The sequence below is a fragment of the Pinus tabuliformis genome, chromosome Q (assembly GCF_031772625.1).
Source record: "Pinus tabuliformis cultivar Carrire ecotype Pingquan chromosome Q, CPIR1, whole genome shotgun sequence".
Taxonomy (NCBI): domain Eukaryota; kingdom Viridiplantae; phylum Streptophyta; class Pinopsida; order Pinales; family Pinaceae; genus Pinus; species Pinus tabuliformis.
In genome coordinates this window covers 649,691,773-649,703,213 of record NC_142296.1, presented here as the reverse complement: position 1 = coordinate 649,703,213, position 11,441 = coordinate 649,691,773, and the positions used below count along the sequence as shown (strand labels likewise).

At 37.4% G+C, this 11,441-nt stretch overlaps 1 protein-coding gene across 1 annotated transcript in view; it reads right to left on the bottom strand.

The window, feature by feature from the left end:
• Positions 1 to 510: 510 nt before the first annotated feature.
• The window catches only part of SETH5 (transducin family protein / WD-40 repeat family protein), a 220,733-nt gene continuing 209,802 nt past the window's right edge, over positions 511 to 11,441 (bottom strand). Inside the window, exons 13-18 of the mRNA XM_089385020.1 lie at positions 6,737 to 7,024; positions 6,387 to 6,496; positions 5,761 to 6,082; positions 1,406 to 1,813; positions 953 to 1,184; positions 511 to 851 (exon numbers count right to left, since the gene is read on the bottom strand). Of these exons, the coding sequence (XP_089241146.1) occupies positions 826 to 851; positions 953 to 1,184; positions 1,406 to 1,813; positions 5,761 to 6,082; positions 6,387 to 6,496; positions 6,737 to 7,024 (1,386 nt within the window). The 3' untranslated portion in view covers positions 511 to 825. The remainder of the gene's footprint in view (positions 852 to 952; positions 1,185 to 1,405; positions 1,814 to 5,760; positions 6,083 to 6,386; positions 6,497 to 6,736; positions 7,025 to 11,441) is intronic.

Sequence of the window (11,441 nt, the reverse complement as noted above, 5' to 3'; positions counted from 1 at the left end):
CTTCCCCTTTTCTGAGTTACAAACAGGGATTTCCATTGACTAATTTCATGTTCTTATTGGTCCTGAATATGGACAGTGAATTACCTGTCTGAAATGTCGATACTTCTCATTCAACTGTGGTGAATCCAGAAATCTCTTACAAAAAGGATGAACCATATTTAAGCTTAAACTAAAACAGATCAACCCTCGTATAATTCTGAAAGTAGATAGGGTTTACATGGATGTTTAAATGAAATTGTTATTGCTACCTAAATTAATTAGCTGGGACAGCATATATTGTGTACTAAATACTGAAATAATAATAATAATAACAATTGTATTTCAATATAACTATTGTATAAACTTTGTAAGTGACTTTGTGTTTGTCATACTTACTAGCAACAAACCATGTATACTACTGTTCACCACAAGAACAAACTCTGGCTGCTATTTAAGAAGCAAAAAAAACCTTCCATAACATGCTGCCTTTTTCAAAACACATCAACAGGTATATCTTAAGTCAATAGAAACTAAACTCCATGCAGCTAGCCAGTTTGACTTCATTGCAGCAAAACTAAAGAAAGAAATTAAAATACATGTTGATATTACAGGAATTGTGGCATGTTGCCTCCAAGAATATATCTAGGTTTTAAAAAAAAAAGCCTTGCCAGGATTTCTCGCCATAATCCCTACTTATGGAATTCATGGCTTCAAAAATAAACAATCAGCTCAATTTTTCACAAAATAACTCAAAGAGAGAATTTTAAGATTCCTTTATATATTACATTACAGCTTTCTGCAAGTAATCTGCTTTTGCAGTTGGGCTAAACAAAGAATGCCTCTACATTAGCGTTTCCTGCTTTTATTGGTACCTGCAAAGAAAAAAGAAAAATCAGTATGATATATAATACCGATGTGCTAGTAACACGCTTCTAACAGAACCAAATGAATACATAAGCTTTCGGGTACTTGCCAAAAATGCTTGAAGTTAAAGGGAATTGAAACGGCAAAGAACCCTTGGTTCTCTGTGCTACAATTAAATCAGCATTTTTCAACTTTCCATTGCTAGTCTCCCCTTTACTCAGATGGCTACTCTTATGAGCCTTGTGATCATGATAAACTAAAGGAGGTGCTAGCCTCAAATTAGGCAGCAGACCTACTTCAAGTGACTTTTCACCTTTATGCAGGCTACTCAACAATTCAAACTGCAAAGTTGAATAAACAAAGTAAGGAACCCAGTTGAGAGTTGGAAGGAAAAGGCATGCTATATAAAAAAAATTGGTCTTTTTCATATTATAGAAGATTGCATTATTTCATTGGCCTCTCATAGTCAAGATTGTGACAGAACAACTACAACAAAAGCTTCTGTAGATCTATATATATGCCAGAATTCAGATATTCTATATGGTAACCAAAATAGATTTACCCGTGATTGTTGATGAAGACCATATGGCCTTTCAGTAATCGCATTTTCATATGTAGATTTGGCACTGAGAGCTTGAATTTGCATACTGTCGCTAGGCACTTTCACATTCTTATTCCAAAGTGCAATCATTTTATTTCTAGCTGGAGACGACCTCTTCTTTGGTATGCAAATTGGACATCCTGCACTAGAATCTTTTGAAGGTGTTTTTGAATCCTGAGTTTCACACTGCAAATGGGTTGCATGACCACAATGGAAAATGCAGATGCCTGAGCCAAAAGACTCCTTATCCAGTGCACGCCCACATTTACAGCAGTATGAACTCGCTGGTGCATATGCATGCGATGCACCCTTTTTGAGCATGCCTATGTTGTAATAAGTATCATCCTCTATCAAGTTTTTTGCAGTATCCTGGAAAAAGGAAAAGCAAGAACTAGGTAAACACAAAGATTATCACCAAATAAATTTCTTCCCATCCACAATTCACATATCCTATAATCGCACATAGATACCAAGCTATCAATATTCATTACCTGTATGACTCTTCCCAAAAGCAAAATTTTGCACATGCCAATTCTGGAATTACTAATAATATAATGTGTTGGACAATCATATTAATTCTATGCCTCAAAGCTTCTGTTATGAAACCTTTTGCATGAGTAATATTCATGAGTTCTAAAATGCTAGTCTTTTAAGTGTGCACCACAAATAAGTGAATTGGACACTAATAAATTAAGGCAGAATTATGGTGATGTAGCTACGATCCAAAACTAGAAGTATCTTATAATTAAAAAATACATCTAGCAAACTATCTACATCGTTTGCCAAGATTTCTATACCTTTCCCAACTTTGAGCTGGTGAGGCTGTAAAGATAATATTATAGATTTCAATTGTTGCTAGGTAAAAAGCTATTGCAATTTGCTCCAGACAGCAATAACTACTCACAAATAGATTTGAGATTATGACAAAGGCTTATAATCAGAGAATATAATTCCAAGGTCCTGAAGTGGATGACCACAAATTAAATGTTGAAAAGTGTAACTAGGTTCGGTCTTCATAATGACATGTAATTGTGATTTTATGTAATTGATGAAAATAAGAAAATAAAATTATTTTTGTAGTACTTGAATCATGGGTTTCATGATCAAGGAATTTTATTTTAGTTAAGGTTCCCATTGTGAACCTTTAGGTTTTGTCATCTAGTCATAAAAGTCAATTTGAGTCAATGTCATGTATGAAGGACCCTTCTTGGGCATGTTACATTTTTGTATGAGTCATTAAATGTATAAGAAGGCCCTCCAAGACCAAGCAAAGACACCTCCTTCAAGTCGGCTTCAAAAGAATAATGAAATCTCTCAAAAGGACATGTCGGTTCACATTCAACTCACGTCGGCTTATATACATGGGCAAACAACTATAAATAGGCAACTCAGCACTCGGCCTCATTTCAGAAGGTAGATTTTCGGAGAAGCAATTTGGTCAAGATCTGAAATAGGAGTGCGAAGTTCACAAGAAGGCAGCCTACTAACCAGTGAGTAAGGGAAGAGGAAGATCGAGCTCATTTGGGATGGGTTCTTGGCTAAACACCTTCACAGGTGTGGCAGTAACTAGGGTTTCTGCAGTGGGTACATCTGCTGTAATAAAGGACGAGAAAAGGGTCTCCAAATCAGTCCTATTGCTAGCCGAGTTTATCTAGGGAAGCCTCCAAATATAGCTGAGGAAAGAAACACCTCCAATCTTGTTCCTACTCCTCACACGTGTGGAATCACAGCAGTACGAATTGCAGATCTGTGGAAAAGAGGCCAAAATTTCAGGGTAGCTGAGAAGTGCATAAGAAGGAGAAGTTTGACTTGCATTAACTAGTGCAAGAAAGAGAAGCAGCAAAGAAGGATCTTGGTGTCTTGTTCTTGGTATTCGTCAATTGAAGTCTCTATAAGAAGAAGAATTTGTTCGGGTTTTCCGCTCAAGTGGGAGAGGTTTTGGCCATGGCTGATAGCCTATATTCTGTGTCTCTTGTCTCTTGATGGTTTATGCATTGGTAGTTGTTTGATGAAGAAAAACACTATACTAACATAAGTAAAATAACATCCTAATCTAAGAAGTAAAAAGCATTCACAAACAGTTATCAATAGAAGAGAAACCACTTAATCTTGATGCCCTAGATTTCTCAACATTAATAGCCATGAAAAACAGTGTTATCAGAACTGGACCGGAACCGGTGGAACCGGCCAATCTGACCGGTTTGGGAGTCAAACCAATCCGGTTCGAGGTCCAGAACTGGAATTGCCCAGTTCAGTACCAAACCAGTCAGTTTTGTAATGGAACTGGCCGGTTCGGTACCAAACTGGCCTTTTTCATTGAACCGGCCGGTTTTGTACCAAACCGGCCGGTTCCATACAAATTGAGCCTGTTGTAGGGAATTTGCTAAAACTCAAGGGGAAAAGGTTTACAATTTTTCACAGTTGACATTTACAGTCCATGTTTCATGCACAACTAACGAGTATAGCAGTTTTGTGAATAGCAATAACCTCGGAAATTTGGTCATGATTAAACATATAACCAATAAGAATACATGAACTAGAGCAACACCACAGTATGCAGGATGCATCCTAATCAGGATGATAATTAATAAAGTAGAAATAAAGTGGAGTTCCAGCAGTGCTGTGGATTATGAATTGAATCATTGCCATTCAAAATGATTATTTGAAGGAAAATAGCTCACCTTAACCGGCACTATCTAAAATCTGATTTATAAAGTGAAACTCAACCAAGATTAAGATGCAGGAACTCAAAGATCTTACCAATATATGAGCAAGAATTACTGTTGTACTTTGTCATTCCAATCATTCTGAACATACCCCAAGCATTATATCTAAAACACTCTTGAGAACACCTTGTCATTACAGAGATGAATATTTTGGCTCAAATGCAGTTAAAACAATCATTTTCCCATTTTACCCTCTGCAGTTCCCACATAATGCTCCTCTATGCCTGTATCTGTGGTTGGAAGGGAGGAAAAGGCTCAGTGTAGGTGTTAGAATCTAGACACAATTGACCCACCATAGCTGAGGACTCAGGATTCAAGAGTATAGCTGCTAATCATTCCTATAAGCTCACTGGTAGCTCTGACAATAACTACAATCTGCATCCTGTTGGTTTCATGGCCCATTACTATTAGACCAAAATTATTCAACCCTTACCTGATCATGAACCCTATTACCTTGATTAATATTTTAACAGGTGCTTGTTTAGGTAATTGAGTACATGAGATAACTATCAATAATATAATAGATGTACGCAAGTGGTTGACATTGTAACAGGTTCATGAGCCACCCCGTCTAATATTTTAGCAGGTGCTTGTTTATGTAAGGCAGGATAGGAGATAACTCTTGATTATACATCAGACAGTGGGCAAGTGGCCGATATTGTAACACCAAGACTGGAACTTCTTGTTTCAGATGGTTAAGCCATTTTATATTTCAAGCATATCCTTTGAATTCTAAATATTATCTTCAGGATCTCCATCATTAAGGTGGTATGAAAGCCTTGAACAAGAACAAGGAGGCGTCCGATGAAACAAAAGAACTTGTTTCTCTTCCTCCATTACTTTCACAGCTGAAAAGGCCTACAGACTCCTTATTGACTGTGAAGGTTGAAACTTGGATGCTTTCCATAGATCCTTTTAATTTTCACAATTTGTGCTTACGCTGTATCATGTCCAATGTTCAGACTTTTCTTATACGTCACATATCTGAGTAATTTCAGTGTTGCAGAACTCAAATAGGGAAAAAAATGGAAAACTCAACAAAAAGTTGCCAAGCAATAAAAAAATAAGTGAAATTTGTCGCAATAAACTGTCTTTTAAGTGATGTCTGCTATGGCTGATATGTTCTGCAAAAAATTGCCTGACTTGGGATTTCTAGGGCTGATGAATTGTTTTCAGCAGAAGTTGCTAATAAATCATCAATTTCTGCAACACTAGTGATTTCTGATTTGATTTTTAGAAATTTCACATTTTAGAGAGACTCGTCACTTAAAAGTTTAAACGTAATAGTTCTTTCGAAACTCTGATTTGATGTAACTCCATTTCAGCTATTTTGTAAAGTTCCACATGTGTGCAGATCCAATATCAACCTAGCTTCCAGTCCTTTATGTTATTTTCCATAACCGACTTAAATATACCAAGAGAACCATAAAAGTTTGCCTTTTATTACACTACAAATCACAAATAAGGACAACCAAAAAATGTCAATGGATTAAGCTATCAACTGGTTAGCACAATACAACGAATTATCAAAGAAAAGTAAATTGTCTACACAAGATAGTGAACATTAAAGAAAAGGTCTTAATTGGATACCAGAATTGTTCGCTCGTAACCATAGGTTCCCAGCATTCCTAGAATGGTCGCCTTGAAGTCCCCAAATTCTTGATTTCCATTATCAGATAAAAGTTTTCCCATGATCATTGGAAGAGGTACATAACCCACCATACCTTCAATAATTTCACCTACGAAATGTGCAAATACCTTTCGCAAAAGGTATGCAGCATCACCAACCTCTAAGACTTTCCATCTGAGTGAGGCTTTCACATTTTGCCCCATTTTAGATTTACTACAATGTCCATTTTCCTTTCTTAAAGACTTCTCAGAGTTGTACAATTTCCGTGAAGGATCACTAAACCTGCACTCAAGTTACCCAGCCATCAGGAAATAATAAGTCAAATATGAAGTATCAAGGAACCCAAGTTTTTGGATAAAACAAAAAGGCACAGATGACTACAAACATATTTAACCCTCTTGTTAGAATAAACCACAAGATATTTGAAGATTATAGATTTGTACTTCAATAAGCAAAGAAGTCAATCAGATGGAAGAAACATGTAGAAAGATTACAGATTTCTATATAAAAGTGCAAAAAACATGAAGCATAGACATTAATTTTAACCATGCTCTCCACCTAAAGACTATGTAGTCCATTAACTCACGTATCAAGGAGAGAAAACCAGAGGGACTCGGACTCTTGAGGATCTAGCCTCAACGTATTGCGTTGGCAGAGACCAACAGCAGCACACAGAATTGCTTGCACAGTCTCAACCTGCATTGACGACATGCCACCAAACATTTCCATTGTTCATATTAAATAGTTAGGTGTACATGAGCTTAGATCTAATATGCATGAGGCAGTCTGAGTTGAAGTAATATCATATGCCAGTTTTTCAACTATCTAGCTGATTGCTTTTGGTCATCAAAAATGTTTATATAGAGATCATAAAGCTTCCTTTTGCCTGTAATTGGACACTAATACTCCAGCTGAGGCATCAAATAGTATTCATACCTCTGGCATCGTCAAAACCATATTCAACTGCTTCTCCTCGGAAGTAATAGCGGATGTAGACTTCACAAATGCATTTGCCACTGCACTGTCCATTTCCTGTATTCTCACATCGATATCAGCTATTATGAGTGACAAAGCACTTCCAACATCACCAACACGTTCCAATAAAAATGCAGCTGCATCAGTAACTCCATATTCCTGGCATAATCTCAAACAGTGCTCCAGCCTGTAATTCTCAAAACTCTCTAGGAACTTCAAAACTGATTTTGGCTCAAACTGGCACAAAAGCTGTAGGAAACAAGCAGAACAATCTTATATATCTTTCAAATAAGGCATCTATATATAATGAACAAAAATCATCACATTAAATGATTAATGTAACAGCCTCTAGGTTTTTATCAAACATGACAAGCAAAGTCCCACCCTTTACAGAGATTTTTGCAGTGAGAGCCCAGAGGGTTGAAAGAGTGGTAGAAAATGCCTGCTTAACATATAACAAGCATACCTGCATAATTTTCACAAATTCTGATCCCCTTGCACAAAACACATGAAATTCACTGTGCAAAAGTTTGTCATATGACCTTAAACAATCCAACTAGAAAATCTGAATATACAGCATATTTTATGAATTTGTCCTGGAAGCAAATTACCAGGGTCATATTTTCATACAAGTATGTTCAGTTTTCAGGATATTAACAAAGACTGCTCGAAATTGCAACATGGCCAACCATTGGCTACAGTAACACAATGTTGCAAGTTCATGGTTGTAGATGAATGGAGTCTTAGAGGTGCTCTTACCCCAGATACATCAACGAGATTTTGTGGTGGATGTTTACTGGATTATTCATTTTGGAGGGGGTTTTGTTTATTTTTGGTAGCTACGGTCGGTATTCAAGTTGGCCCTAAAAGGAAATCAAAAGAAAGAAATTTAAAATTTGAATTTTGAATTTAATTTGCCTCCAGAAAGGTCAGGTCAGCCCCAAAGTACAGGTCGGCCCAGCACAAGGAGACATGTCCCTTGGGCATCACTACACTATAAATAAAAACTCAGCCTCCCTCATTTGGACATCAATTCAGAACACATAAAATCATATGTTTTCTGTTCACACATGCGAAATAGAGAGTAGAAGAAGACAGAAGTTTTACCAGCATTGACCACAGTTTGACCAAATTTCTGAGGCTGTTGACCGAGTTTCCTGAGGTCAGTTTTACTGGATTTTTGAGATTGTTGACCAAGTTTCCTAAGGTCAGTTTGACCGAGCTTTCTGAGGCAGTTGACCAAAACTTTCTGGGCAGTTTGACCGCAGCATTAACTGGGCAGTTTGACCAAATCTGGGCAGAGTTAACCAAATGGCAAATTCTTAGCAGAATTCAGACTTGTTTCTGGGCTGTTTGACCAGGATTGACCTGAGCGTATTGCTGTGGTCTGTTTGTCCTAATTTGACTTATGAATATCAATTGTAACTTTGCTGAACTGAATAATTTTTCCTAGAAAAGATTGCTGGGCTTTCTCCCGAGTTTGGGTTTCCCAAGTGAAATTTGTGTCTTTGTGTGCTTGGCTGTCTCTTTATGATCGTACTATCATTATTGCATTAATGTTGAGATTTTCTATGTATAGTTGTTTAATGATGTACATGACATAAGTGAACAAGGTTAAAGAAATCATTGGAAGTAATTATCAGAATAGAAGATCAGATTTCTCCTCGAAAATTAACAGGGTTGAGGTCTCCCTTGTTTCAATCTCTTTCAGAGCCATGTTATTCCATCGCATGGCACCCTGTGCGTTGTAAAGGGAAGATTGAAATGTCCTAGGGTAATTTTTATGCCTTTAGGGTTCTATTTCTGACTAGGGTTTTCCAAATAAACCAGAAAAGATTATACACAGCATTGCACATTCATCTATTTATCAGACAATAGGCATTCAACTGTAATTCATGAATATAAAAGATTTTCACAGTAATATAATTCTTCAAAACTTCAATAAGCTGGGGCTGACCGCCCAGGAAATTCTTCCAACCAATCACCACAGTATAGTGCTGAGTGCAATACCAATACTCAACAGACTTCGTTCCAATTATACTTAGGCTAGCACTACATAATACTACTGTCACTATACTAACAACTCACTGTACTGCTGGGCTACTTCCGGAATTGTTTGTTGTTCCCTCTATGGTCTGGAGTTGTCCCCTTTTTCCTTGTGCTCAGTTGTGAAGATGTTTTCTGCTCCAGGGGGCCCGAGCATACAGCTTCAGGGATCCAAAACCTGTATGCCTACCATGCTGCTAACGAACTTGTTTGCTGTTACGGGAAAGGCCGGTAGCAACCCTGACAAATTGCTCGTGCTAATTTGTAAAGGTCTTTGACTCTTCGCTATTCCTGAGGGTCCAACTTCTCTGTCATAGAGACTTGAATTTCCTGCTATCCTTCAATGATTTCCAAACATGCCTTTGTATTAATTTACTGCCATATCAAACCAGAATTAGGGCTTCCCGCAGAATAGTTCACAATTTCCCAGAATTACACCCTGCGGCCCTGCAGCTGCAGCCCTGGCCCTGCGAATCTCGCTACCCAGAAGCACTCGTAGTGACCTAATACTCCACAAAAAAGCCTTCGTTGCTCTGGATGGAGACTTGTCGACTAATTTAATACCACAAAGAGCTGCTTCTAGCCATAACAGATCTGAAATGTTCCAAGAATCAATTTGTAACAGACAGAGAAACGTGTCTAGGTAGGGTGGGATCAGCTCCACCAAAACTAGACAAGGGGGTTAGCTAGAGTGGGATCACCTCCACCGAGACTAATCAAGAAGGCGTCTTAAAACCCTCAGAGCCCCAGGCTCAAGAAAACAGAGACAACTCAATTCCAAAATCGATGATGATCAATTGACTCCAACTTTCCTTTATTTATAGATTTCCCCATGGGGTAAATGTGAGGGGTGGCAATGGAACCCCCAATTTGGACTTTTTTTGCCCCAACTGACCCAAAATTCACGGGTAAATGTGGGGTGGCAATGGAACCCCCAATTTGGGCTTTTTTTGCCCTGACCGACCCAAAATTCGCCCAATGTTGCCCCAAACATTGGAAAATTGGGTTTCCTCCCTTTATCAAGGCTACATCCTACGGGATTGGATAGACTACTCGTCCTCCCTTGGCCAATTAATCAACTGGGGACATTACAAAGGTGTTGTCACAATTGATGTATGCAACAACAAAGACAAAGTGCACACAATTACAATGCAGCCGTGAAGTAACACATCAGCACAATACCACTAAATTTTTCATGACACAATTACCTTTAAATAGGCCTAAGAATAAATTAACCACCATAACTAAATCACAGTCAGCCTGACTTTGTGGGCTCTAACCTAATGACATGGTCATATAGATTATAGTTCTAAGTTTATAACTTTATACACATCACTATGGGGAATGACAAAATACTATATAAATGACTAATTAGGTACCCATTACCCACTCTAACGCCTACCATTAATGATCACCTCATTGACCATAACTCCTTAAGTGTCACTTTGAATCTCTCACACTTATCCTTCCCCAATTGCTTCACAAGGTTTTTTGTTGTCTGCTCATTCTGTGGGACAATACATCTGCTAGACACCTTTTGCCATCACCAATTCTCTGAAGTCAAATGTAAGTATTGATTGACTGATGCAACAAACAAAAAATGCACACAATTGTAATGCAACCATGAAATGACATCCACACAACACTACTCACAATATAGAAGTGCCCTTAAATAGGAATAAAAGATCACATTGAACAACTATCAAAAAACCATGGTCAGCCCAACTCCATGGACTCTAAACTAATGACAAAGTGATACATATTACACATATCATGATGGGTAATGATCAAATATTACATGGAAGACTAATTAGATAATCATTAACTATTCCGACACTTATTCTCTCCCTATGATTTTTTACGATTAACTACTCCAACGCTTTTTATGTCCTATGATTTTATAACTCTCCTCATTTTTGTTCTCTCGTAGGGATCTATTGTAGTGTGGCTTTTAGGATCTTTGGTTTTGGTTAGGGGCATTGTGTCTATCCATTTCCCTATGTCATGCAGTGATGAGTCATGACACCTCTGCTGCCTCATTTTCTTTGTGATATACTCTATATCCTAAAACTTGAGAAAATAGAAATTTTAAGACATATTTCAAAGAAAAAAATTATATCAACTAATGCTTACTTCTACAAAGTAATTTTACACAATTCAGTGGGCCCAACTAAAGTATATGATCTGTAGTGACAAATCAATCCATAGTCCTCTTGTTGGTACGTCTTAATTCAAATCTCCACTTAGCTCAACCAATAGATATTGATAAAGCTCTCAAATAAAGATAATACAAAATGAGAAAGATATTAATCAAGGATGAAAGACCGACTAAGTCCATTGTTGTTGGTTTTATACTAAAGTGAGGTTCTATTGACCCTACATCACACCCATATGTGCATATGGGACCTTATTTTTTAGAAGCTCGATCCAAAAATCATTGTTTAGGGTCTTCTTACTATGTGTAAGAGCAAAGCCTTAGCCTTGATTTAGGTTAAATGCACAGATACCCATATTCATTGATCTTTTCAATTACATTTATTCAATCTATGCAAGTGTTCATACCAATGTTGTGAACATCGAGATTTAATTGCGATAAAATCGAGAAATTGTACCTTTTTTG